The sequence below is a fragment of the Clarias gariepinus genome, chromosome 14 (assembly GCF_024256425.1).
Source record: "Clarias gariepinus isolate MV-2021 ecotype Netherlands chromosome 14, CGAR_prim_01v2, whole genome shotgun sequence".
NCBI classification, from domain to species: Eukaryota; Metazoa; Chordata; class Actinopteri; order Siluriformes; family Clariidae; genus Clarias; species Clarias gariepinus.
Window position 1 is genome coordinate 24,847,340 of NC_071113.1, and position 23,252 is coordinate 24,870,591.

Below are 23,252 nucleotides of genomic sequence, written 5' to 3' on the forward strand. Positions count from 1 at the left end.
CCTTCAGACAACATTCTGCATAAAAGCCAGACAGTGGACAAACAATGTCAAAAAGCTGTCCGGTTTCATTTCGATCATGTTCTGCGTGCTAAGACTTTGATAAACGGCATAACACGCAGACATACACACACTGTGCTACAGTGAAACACACACACACACACACAAAAAAAAGCAGACAGTTAAATTAGTTTGAGTGAGTCCAGGCTTGTTACACATAATGATGGATCTGCATCAGTGGCCTTCTGGGAACGTAGTGATTTGTGTGTGTGTGTGTGTGTGTGTGTATGTACTGTGTGTTTGATTGTATGTTTGTGTGTAGGCAGGTACATCCAGGATGGAAACCTGCTCTGCATTACAGCATTCAGTAGCAGCACTGGCCAAATTCATCTGCCTGTTCAACTGGTTATAATAATTAAGTGGAGATTATGTGTGTGTGTGTGTGTGTGTGTGTGTGTGTTGGTCTATGTGTAGACTCAGACTGTAGACCTTTATAGGAGTTGTGTGGTTTACATTAGCAGTTGCTGTACAGCTGGTTATGATTGTGTGTGTGTGTGTGTGTGTGTGTGTGTGTGTGTGTGTGTGTGTGTGTGTTAGTAAGAACAGAGAGGATGTAGGTTTGTTTGATGTCAGTCAAGTGCATGTAAGGTCATACTTCAGACAGAATTCACACAACATGCACACACACACACACCTTTCATCTGTGTGTGTGTGTGTTTTCAATTTAAATTTGGTTTAAAATATAAGGTAAGAATAAATGTATTAATGTAAACTCTCTCTCTCTCTCTCTCTCGACAGCCCCACTGTTCTCTCCCCGTGATGAACTCTGTTGTCGGTTCTCACACACTCCGCGCTCTGCCCCAGTGTCCACCACTCCATCTGAGCCCACTGTTACCATTGCCCTTTCCTCCGCCCACCCACCGCGCACCCCCGCCTCCCCTGCCACACACACCCTCACCGCGCCACAGAGCCCCATCCTCCCTGCACACACACTCCCACCTCCACACTCCGGCGCGAGGAGCCTCCCTTCTCACCTTAAGCTACCAGAACACCTGCAGGATGGCTGTGGTGAGTGCGCAGAATACACATGTGAATATTTCAAAGAGTGCCTAAATGATTTATCAGGTTAACGGTGCGGTCAGTGGATATTTGATGAATCTTTCCTTACATTCCAACATCAAAATATCTGATAAGAAGTGAAACCCTGTCTCAGTTGTACCCCAGGATCAAACAAATCATCAGGAATAAACACAAGTTCTAGCTCTCTGTCACTCATGATATCTTTCAATTCAGAATGCTTACTCTTTTTTGTAAAAACCGCCTCGGGTCAGATTTCAGCTTTTTTTTTTTTCTTACTCTTGGCTTAAACCCTTATGAATCTAAATCACTTGTGTTTCCACTTCCATATGAAGCCTATCCCAGAAAGCCTCATGCACATCTTGATGGGGTGCCAATATATTTGGCTAACAGGAGTGCAACTGTTTTATTCAGTCTGAGGTGCTGAAAATATAATAGTTGTCCATCACTGTCTATACTGGTTGTTCTGTGTAGGGACACAGGGGGACTGGACACAAGGACACAAGGCAGGGTCCACCCTGGATGGCACCCATGAGTCAATGGAAAAGTGCCAAAATGTGTAGTTCCTTGAATGAACACTAGGTTTCGAAAGTGAGTCAATCCGCATAGAGCCTAATATCAAAAGAGCCAACTTTAAAACAGAACTAAACATGTTTACAGCCCGGTACACAAAAACATCTGTCCATAGCTAGATGTCTCCTTTCTCAAGATCTGTACGGGGTAATTTTTATGTAACCCTTTAGTTAAAATTGTCTTAAGCCACTGGAATTGTAACTGAAATTTAGTTTAAGTTACCACAAGAATGTATTAGTTGATATGGGATCATCCAGAGCAACTATATGAATATAAATTAATTATTTAAAGGAATGTTAACCACCTTAGCATTTTAGCTAAGCCACAGCTAAGCTACCTAGCTAGCTAGTGGTAACTCAGGTAAGTAGGCATGTTCCAACCAACAGCAAGGCGAAGTTTATTCTGGGTATTCGCCCATTTATGGACTAACCGGGGATTCGGGGGAGTCAGTTCATGCCAAGATGGTGATGACCAGCGCTCAAATGTTTAAGCTTAAAAAATATAAATGACGTCATGATGTTTGTTCAGTTCTTTTTTATACAGTACATATACGTACACATGTTCAAACAATCAGTATACACTACAAACAATTTTGAGAGGGAGTCTAAGAGGAATCTCAGAGAGATTCACTGGGAGAACATGCACACTCTACACACACACACACACACACACACACACACACACACACACACACACACACAGACTAGAGGTGTGATTCGTTTCCACCCTCTGAGCTGCAGCTGATTGGATGTTTTTTGTTTGTTGCACCACATCTGGACAAAACCTCTGGCATTAATATTGATACAGATTTTTGCCGCATGCTGTTGTTTAATATGAAGATTAACTAAAGCTTTGGCATGATTGTTCAGTACGTATTGCAGTGTGCACCGCTGCCACATGACTGGCTGATTTGAATAATTGCAGAAATGAGCTGATGCAGGCAGTAGACCAGTTTGTGTATATTATGTGACAGACAGCTTCTCGTGACAAAGACTATAGACAAAGACTCTTCAGGAGTAGCTGCAGGATTTTTTCACTTATGTAGTTGCAACTCTGTGATAGACTAAAGCTGAGTGTGATCATGTTGCCTGTGGTGTGAATAGAACAGCTTCATCAGCCCTTTGGGCTTTATAAAAATAGTGTGTGTGTGTGTGTGTGTGTGTGTGTGTGTGTGTGTGTTGTCTGATACTAAGCTAGTCTGAGTCCAGTAAAAATGCTCCCTGGACAGGGCAGCCTGGTCAGTCAGTCGAAAAATTTAGCGGAAAAACTGAGAAATCCGGTTAGTAAAAATATCGATCCTGTAAGGAAACAAGTGTTGGATGGAAAACAGCACTATATTACCTTACAGTATGTACACTACCAAATACAACCTTTTAAAGGTGAAATGGCTTAAAGTTTACACTTGATATTTACTTTTGGTCATGCAGGGGCTTAATAATGTTTTTTTTTTTTTTTTTAGTGGAGAAGAAGCAAATATGAGATTGTGGCTGAAAAGATGTCTGACATTTGGAACCACTTTTATGATTATGTAAAAGAAGAAAAAATTATATAAAGTTTTTATGTAAATGTCAGTTATTGTTGTTATGCAAGCAGTTACCGTGAATAAATAAATGAATTAATTTGATTTAAAAAGAAATGTAGTTATTTATAAGGTTAAGTTTTCTGTTTTAAAGTAAATGATAACAGAACCTTGTTTTGGGAATAATCCACAGTATTAAATATAGCTATAAATAGATGACAAGTAAGTATGACTTGGAACTGTTCATTATGCTGCCTGGCCCAAAAAATAGTCAGATTTCACAAGGGTCAAATCATCAAGAAACCAAGCAGGGAATTTGCTGTAACTACTGGAATTGGGATAAGAACATTCCATCCCATTAGGGAAGTGTCAACTTCCCTGATGATCTTTTAAAAGATCGTGGTCAGGGATCACTTTAAATGCTTTGTGAAGTTGCATCATGAATAAACAACATTAGAGACCACGACTATGTTTAATAGTGAAAGTAAGATATATGAACGACATAATGGCAGGATTGGGACTAAACCACTTGTTATTAAGACTAATCAGACAAAAACATTTTCTATGGAGCATAATTATTGGACTTGAAAGCAATGGAAAACCGACATGTGGTCCAGACTGAGTCTGACCCTTTTCCAGAGCGATGTGTGTGTCAAGGTAAGAAGGGAAGTGCATGAAGTGATGAATCCATTATGCATAGTGGACACTGTACAAGATTCTGGAGGAAAGTTATGATCTGAGGTTGCTTCAGTTGGTCAGGTCTACGCTCAGGAATGGTATATGGCAATAAAATGAAGTCGGCTGATGACGTGAATGTACTGAATGACCAGGGTGTCACATCAATGTTTTTTTATCTTTTTGATGGCACAATCATATTCCTGGACTCAACTTGTGAAAGAGTGTTTCTGGAATCGTTTTCACACATGAATTGACCATTATATTGTCTGCCATAATCAGAGCTTAAGTTGGTCGAACAAAATATTATTAGAGTATATGACTTGTTTATTTTTTGGTAATCTTTGACAATTTGATGAGGTATAAGATGAAAAAAAAAACAATTGTGCTTATATTGTAAAATTTTAACTTTGGTCGCTGATTATTTTCTTTTAGCAGCACACCATCAAATATTTATTCCATATTCATGAAATACTGTTTTCAGACTACAGTGGGGTCCAAAGCATGAGTATGGAATTGTACTGTATGTTAAGCCCACTTTGTAAATTTATCAATCTAAGAAGTCGCTATAAATTCACATACTGTCGTGAGCTATAGATTGTCTCACGACAAGCTTTTGGCTTACTGGGGTATATCAGGGTGACTCATAATGATCTGTTGCTTACTGGAATGGGCTTTTGTGACTCCTAGACCAAGCTGTTTGTGTATGCAGTGTGTGTGTGTGTGTGTGTGTGTGTGTGTGTGTGTGTGTTTAAATGTCGCAAGCGATTAGTAGTTGAGGAAGCCACAAATAGTTTAAGTGCCCTTCCTCAAGGGCAGGACAGCTGTGTCCATTTGATTCAAAATTACCCTGATATAAAACACACTTTCTGCATGTATGCATCTTCACTGAGAAGCACTTTGATATGTTAATAAGTCGAAGGGTCTGATGTGTAAGATTCATCATCATAAAAGTGATGATAAAGGATTCTCTGCATATGCCGAACCTTCGCATTCATAAGGACCAAACAGGACTGTACATCAGTCTTACAGCAGCAAGATGATAGATCACGTCTTTTTGTCTTATCAATGCAAAACAGTTCTCCTTAAACGATTCAGTCCATTAACATACCCATTCCTGCAAACTGTTCATTCTCATTTCCCTATGTGAAGATGCAGTCTGAGAGGTTACTATGGGCTTTTCCTGATTCCAGCTGTTCCTCCTTAAACACCCACTGTGGAATCTGTGACCATGTTCACTAGGGCATGTGTATAAGCAGCTGCGTGGCAATCGGACAAGTGTGATGTGCTCAGACTAAATGGCATAGAAAAATCCCTGAGGTGTTAAATAGCACAACTGCGTAAATAAATAGCATGTTGGTGAAATCCACCATGCAATGCTAATCACTCTGAAACAAAAACAACACCAGACCCCATCTTTCCCAGACACACAGCCTGACTGATGATGAGAAACAGCCTGGATAAGGAACCTACCCAGGCGAACACTCCAAAAGTGAGGAATCAATCTGTGAAGCGGTGTATAGATCATTTAAAGAAAGATTTGATAAAGAACAGATGTGTAGCAGGTAGCAGGCGGTTATCTGTACCTCATCTCCTGCCAGGCAATTAAGAACACATGACGATAACCCTGGCAGAGAATAAAGGGAATCGGGAAACAGGGACACAGAAAATGCTTTGGCTTGAATTTGGGTTACATTGGGTTACACTGCCCTCTTATGGAGGTTTAACACAGTAGATAACTTGAGATGGTGCTTTTGTGTGGTTTTCTCAGGAGTTGGGAAAGCCAAGCCCGCCTCAGAAGCCTTTACCCGCTGTCCCGCTAGGACGGAGCTCTCATCTAGGACGGAGTCCCTTAGCGACACATCTCCCCGCTGCCAGCTCGGCCCCGCCCATCTTACAGCCCAACAGGTCGGCAGACTCATTTATATATCTGTACAAGTATTTATTTACCGGAATGAAAGAAGGGATAAATAGATGGATTTAATGGGTAGAGGGATTACACCTTGCTGCCGATAATTAGAAAGTAATAACAGTAAATGAGGTACGGTAAGACTGATTAGCCGTGTGGTCCTTTCTGAAAAATAATACCTTGATACCGCAGATGTTCACTCAGCCTTTAGGAAAATTACAGAGTAATTAATCAGAATCAGATATTGAAGAGAGCTCATCATAGCTAGATTAAATAATAGACTGATGAGGCACACTTTCCCAGCACAAAGTGTCCTCTTTCATTTTTCCTTGATTCATATTACAGAGCCTCACATGTATCCTGTCTGTGTTATTACACACAGACTGTTTGATACAGATGTTGAGTATAGTGCACTCAAAGGATCCGCTGCTAACATTCTGGTGCCAACCCCCCAAATCCCCCCTTACCCACATCCCCCCCCCCCCCCCCCTTTCGGAGCCACCTGCTGGCACAAGGGGAACCCAATACCCAGGAGGCTTGATTGTTCTGGCTGATGGGTGTATGCATTCTGTGCTGTATTGTTCTTTTAATTGTTTCCTTCTCCATACAGACCTCCTCCTAAGCAGCCTCCCACACTGCCTAAGCCTCAGCTCTTCACAGGATTGAAGAAACCCAGCAGCTGAGACAGAAGTCTTTGAGACCTGTGGTTCAATCTGTTTTGCACTATAAAATTCTGCTGGTCCTCATGAACAATGTGTCACGGCCATGACAGCTTGGCAGTTCGATCCGTCGGTGCTACGCCTCCCTCCTTCTCTGGTGCTATGAGTCAACACTCAGGTACACATATCGTACATTATTTATGTCATCAAAAGTGTATTTATTTCAACATTGTTCTGTAGCCTTCCGCCCTGATTACGATTGGATTTTGGATTGTGTTACGAGTCGAATACTAGCATGATTTGGCAGTCTGGAGGGAGGCACTAAAGAAATATTCTAACCTGTGAAAATAAACTGAAGATTGTAATGATGGTGCTTTTATGACAGAAGTGAAACGGAGGAGATAACTGAAAAAGATTGGAACGAATGACCGATGTGCTCTGTTGCTGCGTAACTTTATGTGTCACAGTCATAACACAAGTTTGACAGACTCATTTTCGACCAAACATACTGAGGAAGTTCCCCATACACTTTTAAGTAAAAAAAAGCATCTAGTGAAGCAGTGAAGTCTGCCGCATGTTCCCTTTTCTGACAGCATGCACTCTTGTTCACTTAGACAAACCAATCCAGAACTTGGAAAACTTTACCAAGATTTTCTTGCCAGTTAGACTTTAAACAGTACCTGGTATGACTTTTGAAAGTCAGCTCAAAGTAATACACTGGTGTATTTCAGTATAATGCCTATTCACTGTAATTGTAGCATGTGTGATGATCTAAAAGCAACTTGTTTTCCTGTCCTGAGAAAACCTTATATTTGTAATGTAGATCTAGGGGCCGTTGCTAAACGTTTATATGTTTTAAGGTCCAAAGATGGGATAAACATAATAGGATGTACTACCAAAGCATATGTGTTTAACAACCAAATATTTGGACATGCCTCCATGCTTAATCGCATATTCAGAACTCCCGTCACTAAGAGTTCATTTTTATGTAAATTTACAAGGAACATTAAAATTAAATGACCAATGTAATATACAGTAGGATAACGTAGTTTATGTTAAGTCAGAATGACTTAAAATAATCAAGTGATGTTGAGATATGATTGAACAAACGACCCAAGCACAAGCTGCAAACAAGTAAATTCTAACCTTTACTTAAAGCATTCATGCCGATTAATATCCATTCACACAACGTCTGATCACATCCATGGTCTCTTAGGTTTCTAACAGGTTTAGAATTCTGATCAGAGAGTGGGACGGACACAACAGCTTCCTGCACACAGCGCGTGTATCTCATGTCACACATCTCTTAGTGATGTAATGTTAACTCTCTGCTTCGTTTGCTTTCTAAAATATTACCATGCGGTGCATATTAGCTTACACTTACACACATTACTGTACATTACGTTCATATAATGTTTAATTACGGTCCTGTTATATGGTGTTTGAACAGCATCCAAACTGCATCACCTCCCATTCCAGAGAACAGACATTAAGCGATTGCTTTGTACCGTTTTTGGCTGGTTTCCGATTTAATCTTTCATTAAATTGTTGATGCCTGTTTTTTTTTGTGTGTGTATGTGTGGTGCTTGTTGTTATGTACCTGCTCTGGCTCAGGTCATCGATTTTGTACTTGTAAGTCGTTTTTGCAACATTACGTTAGAGGTGTTTGTTCAGCTTTATCCCATCATCATTTAGTAGACCGGCCACAAGCACGGATAAAATGAGAGTCAGGAAGGGCATCTGGCGTAAAACCTGTGCCAAGTTGTATGAGGATCTACTGTGGCGACCCCTCGATGGAAGCAGTCAAAAGACTAACAACATTTTGTCGACATTGGTCCGGTTTCAACCCATCAGAGTGATTCTTAATTAATGCCAACGTTGTCCCAATGTCGTAAGATTGCCAAATTAATATCACAACATTGACACCCGAAAATTTCTGCTAAGAGAGAATTTGTTCCCCCTCTAAATGTTAACAGAAACCCCAGCAACTGCCCTTATATAGTTATTATTATTAGCATTTTTTTTTTCTCAGTACAGGGACATTTTTAAAGCACTGTCTCGGGATTACTATATAAAACATGCTATAGATGTAGTAGATAGAGAATAAGCCAGAAAACTCCAGTGTATTCCTTAAAAACATTAAAAAAAAAAAGAAAACCCTCTGAGATTCCTTACTCTCCTCTAAAATAAAGATGTCTGCTTCATTGGTGATGGCTGATAAGTGATACAGAGGTGACACTACATCTGCACAACAAGACCAGGAAAATCATTAAAAGGCAGTGGTTTTTGAATAATAAGATCGTAAAAAAAAAAAAAACTTGACATCTGTAGCAAACTGGAGTGTGTACCCAGGGACCTATTTCAGCTGTGACAGTGTGTGTGTGTGTGTGTGTGTTCTCACTGAGCCTACATTTATTTGAAATGTACACAATGTAGAGCCTTTTTTTAAATACTTTAATAGCACATACCATCGTGTTACTGTGTTCTTGACTTGCTTTTTGTGTGAAATATTTTGTTTTTAAACCATTTGTGGGTGTCTACATCAGTCACTCGCTATTTCTTTTTACATTTTGCTTATAAAATGGTTTACTTCAAGTGATATGTTTAGCTATATTTTTACGCCTACATTTGTATAACCAATACACCAGTTCTGTTTAGGATTTAATGACACTCTGAGAATCTGTGCGAGTCTAGATTCTTGTTGAATGGTAATCATGGAGCACTATCATATGTTAATCACGTTGCTTGTCTTGTTCTGCAGTCTGTACTTCTGTAGTCACTTTTTACCACTTTGTAACCGTACACTTGTATCAGTATTTCTACACACACACAAAAAAAGATATGATAATCACTTTCTTTATTTTGCTTAGTGACTGCAAACACAAAGGGATTTTTGTAAGATAACTATTTGATAAATCACACGGGGGATTGGGTGTATATATGTAAATATCAGTGTTTTGATTACGATTATGAACCAGTGTTAAGTAAAGTTGTCTATGAAAATGACTTTTGTTGCACTGAGTCAGTTTTTGCTTTCGCAGCTTGTCAGCTCCACCTGCTGGACTCTTCTCCAGTAATAGTTGGATGATATTCTAAAATAATAATATTAATAATAATAATAATAATAATAAAACATGCTGTTATGGTCTTGGAATTACCAAGGCGGTTGCTTCTGTATGTAAAATGGAACAACAAATAATGTTGTGTTACATGTCTCATAAAACCTTTTTGAATCTCTAGAGCATCAGCAAGAAAGTGAAATCAAATTAGAAATAAGGAGCACAGCATTTACGATGCTTCACAGTCATGCACATATTTCATCATATCAGAGCCATAATTTGCCAGCGGTTGTCTGTCTCACACACAACAACAATCACGACAACAGAAGGACAACCTACTGGGACAGATTATTGGAGCAAAAAATTTAAGAGTTGGTAATTTCTGTATTGGTTGCACAATTTAAAATGTTAAATTAGTTTAAAAGGCACATTTGCAAAATATTTACCAACTCTCTTTATTTTCTCTTCTTTTTTAATGGGTTTGGACACATACTGTACTAGTTTCCTGCTGACCAGAACCTTAACCAGATTAGAAATAGATCATACACTCTTTTTACCAGACGCAGAAAGCCAGATGCTATTAATTACACCCATCAATTGAATACAATGATTATTATTTGTATTATTAGTGACAGGATCATTGGGCACCCAAGGCTCACCTATGCCCATCTGATCCGACACCACAGAAAAAAGTCAATGCTGGCACAGAGCCAGTCAGGTTAAAAGTCCACAGTCATCAACTCCAAATTCCCCTGATCCCAATCTGATCAAGAACTCATGGGATGCACTGGATGAACAAGTCTGATCCACAGACGCCCCACCCTGCAATCCACAGCAGGATCTGTAAGTCATCTTGCAAGCTGGTCCATTTGTGTAATTTGCTTTGTCAGACAACACATTTTATGATGAATGCTAGAGCTTATATATTGTAAAGCTAATTTACTTTATTAGTACTCATAAAGAAGATTTGTATAGACTTTATAGTTTTATGATTTTTTATAAAACCATTAAAAAATGTCATGAAAGATTAGTAAAAAATGTAAGCTTTAAGATTATTTAAATAACTGATTAATTAAGTTGAATAAGTCCAGATGCTGAATCTTGTGTTTCTCAAAATGGGGTCATGTATATCCAGTGAGGGCCTGAGTAATTATTTTTTAAGTTGCATGACACATGACACATAAAGATAAGAGTCAACTAGTACCATTGTTGTCATGGTTATTATTTGGCTATAAGAGCTGTAAGCCTAATCGACTGGTTACTTGAAATGACAGAGGTTCATCCAAAACTTAAAGGTCCAATATTTTTATATATGTTAACACAGGTCTCAGAAAAAAAGTTCAGTGTTATTGCACTAGCTAAAATATCAGTCAGATAATGTATTTTTTATATACCTTTTACCCACTTTATTTTACTTCTCCTTCAAATGTACCATTACAGTGTTTATGTAAATGAGCAACTGTTGAGCCACGCCCCTCAATAGAGAAGCTAAGCTGAAAAACAAGATGGGAGAGGGGATCTTCTTATATGGGGTCACTTCAGGGGAAAACTCAAATTACCTTGTTTAAGCTGTGGTCAATAAAGAAATCGAAAATATTTTTTTCCCCAAAAGCTTTTTTCCTCACATCTTTTTTGCACAAGCAGACTCGAAACCTAACTGAGTGTCTAAAATGCTATAACTATACAAAACAAGTAAAACAATAATAAATGCATTTTAGTAAAACCAAGAGGTGTTGTTATTGTGATACCTAAATTTTCATCTTGATGAGTAGAAAGTTTGAATAAATGATTTTTGCAATATAAATCTGATCGCCAGAGACCAATAAAATTATTTTACTCTGGAAAAAATTCCTGGATGCAAAAGGTTTGTCTAGTAACATTTTAAGCAATCCACCTATCCTATATTTCCACTTTAAGTGAAGTGAATCCGAGGTGATCAGGGACACCAAACATGGCAAAGAAAACTACACTGTCCAAGCGTCTCCACATGAGCAGTGAGTGCATTCTTAGTTTTACTCAACTGAAAGGTGTTTTGATTTTTTTTCTTGTCGTCTCCATTCCTTCTTTAAATATGCATGAAAAATTTTTTGCTGTATTTGCTAGTTATCAGTAAGTTCCAGTTTGAACATTTGGATAAGTTTATATAAAGTGAATCAGTATTAGTGAACCATTGTGCTCAGTAGCTCTTCTACTGCTAATTTAAACAGGCAGCTTATCCAGCCAGGAGACATTTATAGTTACTAATGTAAAGGGTGGATATTTAAAACAAACAAGCAACAAAAATCACATTGTGGAAACACATTAATATGAAGTCAAATCTTTTTATACGTTATTTCGACGTTATTTCTGTCAAGCAAGTTGACTACAGTATATAGTGTGCGTTTGGTTACCTTTGTTCTGGATGTGGAATATCTCTGGACAGAAGTTCTGGGCAGATCTAAAATTTTATGTTTTTAAAGTTGCAGCCCCTGTTTACACTTTTAAACCTGGACATTTATTGTTTTAGTGTGAAGAGGTGGTACTGTGTGTGTTACTGTGATTATCCAGATGATGGCGCTCGTATCTTAATATCTTAATATCTGATTTATTCAATTGTTCGAAAGGCATTTTTTTTCTTTCATAAACAGCAACTTTCTAAATCACTTCTTATTAAAACATTTTCCACCTTTTTTCTTTATATAACTTAATTTTTAAACTCACAGTATGAACAGCAAAAAAGTAAGAAACGTTTTTTTAAAATCCCCTTAAAATTTGACAGTTATATGTGCATAAATGTATATTTAAGTAACTATTGCGTACTGTATATTATCTATAGATGTTTTTTTTTCCTGTCCAATACTGGGGTTTAGTAACATCTATAAATGTAACCTTTTTTTTTGACAACTGTCCCAATTGTTTTGATCTTCCAGTATATTTCAGTGAACTCAGCTCAACTTTTTTTTTTTAAAGGTATATACCTATATTTTTAATTTCCGTTAGTGCCCTTGGTTATTTATGGCCATATTTGTGTGTTTTATATTTGTTTTTCTATTTCTGTTTATTATTATTGTGGCACGATAAATTGAAGTATTGAAGTGGGAAAGTGAAGTGCGCATGCTCAGAAACCCCCCCAGGACGTCTGGACAGATAAAACACTGGCAGTAGAGGAGATTAATGATCACATGGTGAGCAGACTCACACTGTGGTTCCTGCTTTGCTCGCTAAATCCTTAGAAACATCACAGCACGTGGTTATGAGAGCCGCGCGCTCAATCATCAGCGGGTAACCAGCAGCCCGCGCGCGCGCGCGCTTATCCGATCCAATAACGATCAAACAGTTATCCAGCGGTCAGGTCTCCACGCGCGGTTGTTTGCGCCATAACGCAGAGTGTGGAAATGGATCAGGAAACGAGTTCTTTGGACGGTTTGGAAAACGTCGGCTTCGGAGATGATCTGGAGCTAAACCAGTTTGATGGTCTTCCATACTCCACCCGGTATTATAACCTCCTGAAGGAGAGACAGCAGCTCCCCATCTGGGCATCGAGACAGGAGTTTCTGAAAGTCTTAGAAACCAATCAGCTCGTCATCATCTCGTGTGCAACGAAAAGTGGCAAAAGTACACAGGTACAGTGGCTTTTCAAGGTGGACCTTTTTAAAGTTAAAGAAATATGTTTGTTAGTGTATTGTTATTCTGTACAATGAAGAAGCTGGAAGGAGCAATCACATGGTAAGAGCAAAGTCCACACTCTCATGAAGATACAGTACAGGACAAGCTCTTCAGTTAGTGTTCCAAACATCAGAATGAAGGCGAACATGTGATCTCACTGACTTTAATCATAGAACGAACGATCACATAGATCATCAAACATCCTGTGAACAACCAATCTGAGTCTGGAGACGCCTTATTAATGAGACAGGTCAGAGGAGAGGACAAAGCCCAGAATGGGTGATTACAAACGTGGTGAGCAGAATAGCATCTCAGAATGCACAACATAATGGACCGTGAAGCAGATGAGCTACAGCAGCAGAATACCCCACAGCTTAGTATTGTCAGCGCAGAATAGGAATGTGAGACAATAGTAGGTAGAGGATCACCATAACTGTATATTTTTATTTCAGAAAAAGACCAGATAAAAATAATTAACTACTTGATGACAGAATATGACAGAGTTGTGTTTTCTGAATATTGGGTTTCATCTGTGAAGCATAATGAATTGTTATATCGTGATAATTAAATAATTTTTTTATAATTGGCTTATAGATATTCTATGGTCTTTAACACCAAAGTAGTGTTAAATTGATGAATTGGCAACCTGTCCAGGGTCTACCCTGCTTTGTACCCTAAGTCACCTGGGATATGCTCCAGGCCCCCCAATGAGACGATGAGATGAGACATACTATTATTGATGGATATCCCTATGGACTTATGGTGGCTCATTAAGTCTACATGAATTGCTTAGATTTATAGACAGGGATTTATAGTCGGAGTTAGGGTGAAAACAGTTATTACAAGGATACCATCCATGTGGCCACATTACTAAATGATCTATCCTTTTGCTATTCTATGCCTTTAAAAACAAAATCTACATTTTGTTGAAGCAAAGGTTCTGACCTCATTTGTGCCATTTTACTGTACTTCATAAATGACTGACTGATCACAGATCCTGGTCTGTTCATTGTCTGTCAACAAGAGGCAAGCTAGCAATGCCCCTCTACATATATATAGGAGAAACTTTACACCACACTGCAATTTGCTATTTCAAACACATCATCTGACCTGAAGATGTGGGTCACCCTGAGCTCTAGTCTGTTTTGCACAAATAGGCACATTCCAGCTGGTAGTGCCAAGGACTGCTTTATATATTTCACCAGCTGAAACTTCTTACAGGCTTACTGCTGAAAACAAGCAGACCAAACAAAATCATGTTAGTCTCAGATTTATGTCTTGTAAATAGTGCAGACTAAAGTATTATTTCAGCAAGCCCACTAATAATCTTAGAGCTGACCTATTTTATTATCATGAAACCACTGGTAGATTAAAATAATTAGTTTGGAGTCTGAACTTAACATGCACAATCTGTGATGAAACATCTGTAATTTTTTTTTATTGTTGTGTAGTACCTGATAATGATGAAATCAGTAATATAATAATGATGGCTGTACATTACAGATCCAGAATTACCTGATTATTCTTTCAGAACCATGGTATTAAAGGATGTGGTTACAGTGAGTTAAATATCAGGCGTTGTTTGTAGATTGGTGGATCACAAACTGTGGTCACAGGACACTCGGGGGCTTCAAAGAATAACCTTTTAGAATAAACATTATGTTTATTATATTTATAAGAAATGCACTGGATCAAAAAACCATGATTCGGATCATATTACAGATTTGAGTCAAGGATTGGATAATTTCTTGGATCAGCAAAAAAAGGGGTATTTTTGCCTTTTGCTTTATTATTTATCAAGCATAAAGGAATTAATGAAACAAGAATTTTTTCACCTGGTCTTAAATGAATATATTGGGCTACATTGAATCATGTTGTTTCGAGTGGGTAATAAACAATTTTTGGATTGTCTAATTTTGGAAATAGAAATTACCAGGGAACCACCCGACGATATCACAATACCTACAGTAGGTGTAGATTCAACTTGTATTGTATTTCTGTTAGTAATAGTATAGGAACTGCAGCATTTTACCCTCTCAAATGGAATATAAATAAAAATATGTTTACACACTTTAGGAAAAGAAAAATATTATGATGTATATTATATTAATATTCATATATTATATTAAATCATATTATCATATATATCAATATATAATATATAGCAATAAATGTAGTATTAAAATGTTTAGTTTATTCAGGTAAAGTTTTTGCTTTATGTGCACTCACACACACACACGTGGTCACAATGTTATAATAAACAGTACACATGCATGGATGTTGAGTATACAAGTGACGCTCACTCACTGAGACCGAGCATGGGAGACGATTACCCACAATTCCACAGTGCGAAGGAAAAGAACCATTGGCTCAGTTATGATCAGGTGACGCTTGGCAGACAAAGCACATTCGTACTACTTGTATGTCAAGACCTCGCTTTTTTATCAAGTTAAAGTTTATGAAAAGATTTAGCTCGTCTTGCAAAACGCTCACAGACCAAGTTACTCCCAACACTTTTTCTTTTTCCTTTTTTTTTTTTTTGGTCAGTATGATGATACATGAAGTGTCACACAAAATAGTTTTTTGAAGACATAACTGAATTGAGTTTTCACTATACTGATACTGTTATCATTTATCAAGTGGGTTTTCAGTGCTTTGAAATAAAACTTTATTTTACACTACGATTTTTTGCACTTAATACATTGTTCTCATGTTTGACAAACCATGGGCAGGATCTGTTTGGATCAGGGTACAGCTACTATTTATTACATGAAGGGTTCTATTTATTAGCCTGTTTGATGGATTTGATGGGTGAGTTTGTTCGGGTTTAATCCAAATCTCAGCTCAGAAACAAGTCTGAACTTAAATCACATGGTATCAGATGTTGGTGCATACAAATAAGCACAGTATTGGATTGTTTCTGGATGAAAGTACACCTGGCTAGATTTCAGTGTTGATAAAAAAAAAAACATCCTCTAATTGACAGAATCCTTACATCATAAAATATCTCAATGGCTGGGAACGGAGGAAGTTGATATGGTAGGTGTTTTTTTCCTGTTATCCGGTGTACAGGTGTGTGTTTGGTGTACAGGTTCCGCAGTGGTGTGCAGAGTTCTGTCTGACGGCGCAGTATCAGCATGGTGTCGTGGTGTGTAGTCAGATCCAGAAACAGCAGGCTGTTGATTTGGCTCTGCGTGTAGCTGATGAGATGGACGTTAATATTGGCCATGAGGTGGGTTACAACATTCCACTGGAGAACTGCTGCTCCTCTGACACTATTCTCAGGTAAAACATCTCATGTTTGTCTATTTGCACATTTGTTTGTAATACATTTGTAAATGTAGGTATGATGAAGCTTTGTGTAAAGAAGCATTTTCACATTATTTTAACACTTTCATAAGGTGTTCTATACATGTCTTTAAACAGGTCATTACATCTTTTACCAGCTAAGCATTAGGACCTGTGTAGTCACAAACTACAGTGAACACAATCTTAGATTACTAACATCCTCATGTCTGCTTTAGGTACTGCACTGATGATATCCTGCTAAGGGAGCTGATGTCCGATCCATTCCTGGAGCACTATGGTGCGGTCGTGATTGATCAGGCCCACGAGCGCACCGTGAGCACAGATCTCCTGATGGCTTTGCTTCGAGAGGTGCTCTTGCAGCGTTCAGAGCTTCGGGTAGTGCTCCTGTCCGTCATGCCGGCCTCACACACACTCCTCACACACTTCAGTGGTGCGGCTCACCTGCACCTGGAGACACCGTGCTCGTCTGAAGTTCTCCACAGCAGCCGAGGCAGTACGGAAAGCTTCTGCGCAGCTCTGAGACTCGTCCTGGAGGTGCACAGGACCAAAGAGCCTGGAGACATCGCTGTGTTCCTCGCCTCAGAACAGGTACTGGTGCTGATACCATTTTTTTGCAAAGGAAAAGACTCGGTGGTATTCAGTTAGCAGATTATTTTCGAGCACAATTATTTTATTTTGATATTGCCATAATTTTTTAGCTAATTGCAGTTTAATTGCACCTTACCATCTAGTTTTACTCACATTACATGTATGACAATCCTACATCTTTTAAAAAATAAAACTGGGACTTTTACACTAATGCACTTACTGCACTTACTGAAAGTTTTCTCAGTACGCCGGAGCTATGATGAGACTGCCTGCATCACGAATAAATCGCTGGCCTCCCAGGATCTCCTTTATTGGCACCAACAATGTGAAAATGAACCATTGTGTGTACAGTTCCTACAGACAGATGTGTCTCTTATGCAAGTTGTTGACTAGATATCTGTTGATTTTTAAGGATCAGGCATTTTACTTGCTGTATGCTCATATGATGCCGGGATCGTCATTCACAGACGTACAAATTTCGATAAAACGGTTCCACATTTAGATGTTTTACTGTGGACAAGAGTCTCATCACCGCACACCATATCGTTTTACAACTTAATTCACCACAGTTTTTATCACAAGGCCCAGTTTGACTCAAATGCCTCTCATACTAGCAGTGCTTATACTGATAACATTAATATTAATATACATTAATACTGTGTCCATCATCTGCATGAATTACCGATTATGAAAAATAGAGAACATTATTCGACATATGAAGTATTCATAATTATTATGGTTATTGTTGATTAAAATCATATTCATTTAATGTCTTATTCCTAAAACTCTGTGTGTTGTAGGAGGTCGACTGTGCCTGTAGACTTCTGACTAAAGAAGCATCCAGGCTGAGCAGTAATCTTGGAGAACTGGTGCCAGTGGCAGTGGGCCCAGGCCATGCTGGAATGTGTGTACAAATCACACAGCATGAAAAGAGATTTAGGAGGGTCTTTTTATCCTGCAGTCAATTTGAAGATATGTTTTGGTCAGTGGATACAGTCAATTTCGTGATTGACACTGGAGTCGAGAAGAGATTTGTAAGTGATTAAGGTTTAAACACGACACATTGTGTACCGTTTTGTATTTATTCAAATTGTATTGTGAAATTAATTCTGATTGTAATTTGTTTTTTTTGCTTCTTTACACCAGCTTTAGTGTCAAAGAAGGTAACTAGTAAAAATGGCTAAACATCATAGACAACACTGTTACATTTGACGTGTGGGATTTATTTCCTTAGGTTTTTGGCCATGATGGCAGTGTAGGGAAAGGGGACAAAAATTTAGTCAAGTGGATTGGTATGCTTTACATTGTATAGTCATGTTAAAGGTGTATAAGACTCACTTTGGCAGACTTAAGAACAAATTCAACTTACGAACGTGCTCTTGGAATGGAACTTGTTCTTAAGTCGGGCACTATCTGTATTTGCCTACAGGTGTATAACCCACGGTTAAGAGCCAGCTCTGAGGTGGTCAGACCCATCAGTAGATGTCGGGCTCAGATCCGTAAACAGCTGGCTGGATCAGAAGGTAAGGAAGCATTCAATAAATCCTTTTAGTCAGATCTAGTTAATTTTATTAAATCTAATAAGTTGAAAGCACCGGGCATTAGTCAAATTTCATCAAATCTAAACCAGCAACATCACTCAACAGTAGAAAATAAATAAAAACTGTGCAAGATTTTCATTTAAGCGTTTAAACTGATAATCCTTATTACACTTAAGTACCTAATTACACTTTTAATTGTGCTTCTATAATCTGCTTAGTACCAGGTTAGGATTAATTAGATCTATAACTGTTTATACATGAATAGGAAAGTGTTTCTGCCTCTACCCCGAGGAGACGGAGCTCTGTGCTGAGATTCCTGCACGGATCCTCGAAGCGAACATCACCTCGACGGCGCTCTTCCTCAAGAGGATAGAGCTGGCTGGAATCAGACGCTGCGAATTCATCAGCAGACCGGGTCAGACATGTGTTAGTAATAATGCATTTATTAAGAAAGCTGTTTCAGCCAGGGGTGTTTTCTGTGATATTTAAACATTAGTTTAAAGAACATAAGAGAGCATTTAGCTGGAGAAGGTGAGATCACAGAGCTGGACACAAGGGCAGTACTATGTGTTTTTTCTTTTCTTTTTTTTTAGCACTGATGCGTCATGGTGCTGGCGTTTAGCGATGCGTGTTAGCCGTTGTGACGGTGCTAATCAGTTCATTGTTCAGAAGCATGTGTTCAACCTGTGTGAGAAACGCCCCGAGATTCTGCGAGCTCTGACCCAGTTGAAGAGCTGAGCTTACTAAGCTGGAAAACACAATGAATAGGAAGAGACGGTTTAAATACCAGGACACAGGACTACGGCCATCGGAGTTTTAAGGCCAGTTAAACAAATAGGTGTAATTTGAAAAATGTAATAAAGTTTAAATTAGACTTGTACAAAGTTGATGCATTATAAGTTTGTAAATGAATTCAATTCTGTATTTAAAATGACGAACACTGTTCAACTTCATTATAAGTCCTGATAATAAGTGCAATCTTTATTTTTTATAGTGTATAGATCAAAGACTACTAAATCTAAATCTATCATATCGTTATTCTACAGAAAGGTTTTGTCAAATATTCCTGTATATTATATCAAATATTACTGCCATATGAATAGAGCGATCTAGAATAATTGATTAAGTGTTTTTCCCCTTGTTGTTTCCTTCAGATCCTGAAGGCCTAATGCAAGCTTTAGAGGAGCTGGACTATCTTGCAGCTTTGGATGATGATGGAAACCTTTCCGAGATCGGGATCATAATGTCCGAGTTCCCCTTAGACCCTCAGATGGCTAAAGCTCTGTTAGCATCGTGCGAGTTTGATTGTGCCAGCGAGGTGCTAACTATTGCAGCCATGTTAGCAGGTACAGAGAATGAAATTTTATGAGCAGGAATAATTACCTGATAGTCCAAAGGCATTGCTTAGTAAGCTTTAGATGTCTGAATGAGGATTAAGATTAGGATGAAAACACCGCCAAGGGGAATTAGTCTAGGATCAGGCAGATTCGGGGCATTGTTGTGGGAGCTGTTTGAAAATCCTTGCATGCTCTAAATGATTATTTCTTAAACATTACATTTTTGGGTATTATTATTATTATTACACACAATATATGGATATAAAAACATTTCGTAGACAGCCCACGATCAAGGAAATACACTAATCATGCAGATATTATAAAATTTTTATATCGATCACCCAGTGCATCCCATTGTCCATTTCTTGCTTTAGCTCCAAGTTGCTTTTTAGAGCCCCCTGTTGGCATGGAAACAGAAGTGATGCTGTGTCACAGGAAGTTGCATCATCCCGAGGGAGACCACTTTACTCTGATTAACATCTACAACACTTATAAGCACAGCCAGAGAGAGCCATGTAAGTGGAACTGCTTACTACGTTAACTTTTAATCCGTAAAGAAACTTATTTAACAATTGTTTATTAAGAGTTGGGTTTGCTCTAGGTTTCTCATGTAGATGAGATTATTTACATTAAACTGCACTTTTCAGATAAGATATGCATGTGTTAAAATGTCTCATACTTATTGCTCCATCAACAATGAGATGTTCAAGTGGTTCTGTTCTGTTAAGATTAAGGTTTAGTCCTATAGCAGATAGGACTAAACCTTAATCTTAACCCTAAGCACAGGTTTAAAGCCTTTTCTCAATCAGACTGCTTTATCATACAATATATGCACAATTATGAAAACCAGTCCTACATTTTGGTGTGTCAGATTTCACACAGGAGCAGTGGTGTCAGGATTACTTCCTATGCTGCACAGCTCTACAGACTGCAGATGCCGTAAGGGCTGAGCTGACTGACATACTAAGGAGATTGGAGCTCCCGATCTCTGAGCCAGCCTTCGGCACCAAGTCCAACACCATCAACGTCAAGCGAGCACTGATGGCTGGGTTCTTCATGCAGGTAGATTTGTTCCTGTAGTGGAGTTAGATTTTGTACACATATTATTTAATAGAGTTTTAAATGCTATGAGGGGCGTTCAAGGCAAACCGGTACTTGTGATGAAATTTCTCATGAATGAAGGAATAAAATTGGTTGGCATATACAGTACCAAAGCCTTTCAAACACAGTAAAGTATTTGAATGGTAAAATGTTTTTTAAAAAGCTGTACTTCCGTGACTGGCAAACTCGGCCTAAGTGGCTCGGCGTCCATATTTAAGTGAAACCCCTGATCCTTGAAAATCGACATATAACTGGTTGGTAACTGGCAGAAGAGAAGCATCTGTTTGTGGTAACTGTACACACCATCATTCACCAACACCACCTGCACATTACAGGAACTCGGCTGGGAGTTATTGCCACATCCTCCCCCGTACTGTCCTGACTTGCTGCAAGTCATTTTCATATAAAGGAGTTCCTGGGAGGCCAGCATTTAAGACAGTAAAACAGGCGCAGTCCAATCATGGCTCTGGCGTACTGAGAAGGCTTGATGGAATCCATAATACTATGGAATACATAAAGTGAAACACTGGGTGAAGTGCATTAGTGTAGCATAAGATTATATAGAAAAATAAAGCTAATTTCTATTCTCATAACTGTGTTCTGTTATTCTGCACAATCAAAAGTCCCAGTTTGACTTGAACACCCTATTTAAAAATTAAACTTGACTGTTTAAAACCTAATAGCTCTAGATGCTATAAGGAATCAGGTTGTCTTATTACTGTTGTCTGTGTTGATCAGATTGCTCGTGATGTTGACGGCTCTGGAAACTATTTCATGCTGAGTAATAAGCATGTGGCGCAGCTTCACCAGCTTTCAGCTTATGGGGCTAAAGCGTACAAACTTGGCCTGCCTGAGTGGGTGCTGTTTAATGAGTTTACACTGACGAACAGCAACTGCATCCATACAGTCACACAAATCTCCCCCGAGGTGTAAGTCCTTAATGCTTCTGTTCCTGTAGAAGTGAATTTTCTGGGGGGTTTTATGGACTTGAATCATTTCAATGAATTTGGTTAAATCATTTGTTCAGATTTATTTACTGATTGATCTTGGGACATAGGTATCACTTTTAATGATTCGAAAAAATGAATACTTAACATGATTACATGATTGTATGTCTGTGTGTGGAATAGGAGATTTTAGGAATCAGTAAGAGTCAAATCTTACTGATTCCTAAAAAGTTTCATACTTCCAGGCATCAAGTTTTGCATACATGCGATACAAATCCACTTTTCTTTTGATGTTAAAATGAACTTGTTTTATAAATCTACAAAAAATCTATGCTTGATAATTATAATGTCTTTGTTCATTCAAGCTCCTGAACAAAAACAATCGATTCATGGCAATAACTTGTTTTTGTCTTGTCTGTGCAGGTTCATCCAAATAGCACCGCAGTATTTCTTCTACAACCTGCCCCCTAGTGAGTGTAAGGAGTTCCTGCAGCATATTCTGGAAACTGAGGTGGCTGGGAGTGAAAAGAGCAGACAGGACACGCATCCTGTTAATACAGACGCCCAGGAAGGACAGGAGTCACAGTCTTCTGACAGATGTGTCATACAGTAAAGTCAGTATGCACACGCTGTGGTCTGGACTGGAAAGCTTGACCCGGGACAATTAATTATGCCTGATGGCGTTTCTAAAGCCCACTGCAGTCGTTGCTGTGAACATTTAGCAAGCGGAACACCTGATCCTTAAAAATCGATGGATAACTTTTCTTAAACTTGTGGAAGACATGCATCTGTCTGAATTGTACTCACAATCATTCACCAACACCACTTACACATTACAAGATCTCAGTTGAAGTTATTGCCACATTGAACATACAATCCTGACGTCACTTCAAGCCATTTCCACATGTTTGGGACATTAAAGGAGTTCCTGGGAGGACATCGTTTCAGACATGGATCATGGCTCCGATGTACTGAGGAAACTTTCTACTTAGATGTATCCAAGCGCTGATGAAACACTGGGATAAGTGCGTTAGTGAAACACTGGGATAAGTGCGTTAGTGAAACAGGGGATTATTAAGAGCAATAAAGGTTTTTTTTTTTCTCTCAGAGCTGGTTGTCATGCACAGCAAAAAAAAAAAAGTTCTGGTTTGACTTGAACACCTATTGCACCTTTATCTGTAACTCTTCCTATTCATGTCTATCAGACTTTTCATATCCATCTGTATCTGGTTCCTGCTTTTTTTGTCTGTCTACTCCTAAACCAACAACTGACCAGGTTACTACTGTAAGTCCAACAGCAGCCTTTAAGAACAAAA

The 23,252-nt window shown here is 38.6% G+C and overlaps 2 protein-coding genes across 2 annotated transcripts in view; both read left to right on the forward strand.

The window, feature by feature from the left end:
- Positions 1–9,415, forward strand: part of LOC128541091 (disintegrin and metalloproteinase domain-containing protein 12) — a 108,924-nt gene extending 99,509 nt beyond the window's left edge. Inside the window, exons 21-23 of the mRNA XM_053511256.1 lie at positions 796–1,065; positions 5,613–5,749; positions 6,361–9,415. Of these exons, the coding sequence (XP_053367231.1) occupies positions 796–1,065; positions 5,613–5,749; positions 6,361–6,433 (480 nt within the window). The 3' untranslated portion in view covers positions 6,434–9,415. The remainder of the gene's footprint in view (positions 1–795; positions 1,066–5,612; positions 5,750–6,360) is intronic.
- A 3,367-nt stretch (positions 9,416–12,782) lies between these two features.
- Positions 12,783–23,045, forward strand: dhx32a (DEAH (Asp-Glu-Ala-His) box polypeptide 32a; the record flags this gene model as incomplete). The annotated part of the gene is made up of 11 exons (XM_053510835.1): positions 12,783–13,070; positions 16,205–16,398; positions 16,638–17,010; positions 17,811–18,044; positions 18,440–18,533; positions 18,817–18,966; positions 19,706–19,897; positions 20,263–20,403; positions 20,760–20,950; positions 21,728–21,918; positions 22,360–23,045. Coding segments are annotated over 11 exons (2,238 nt in total), but the record flags the coding sequence as incomplete, so codon positions are not given.
- Positions 23,046–23,252: the final 207 nt, after the last annotated feature.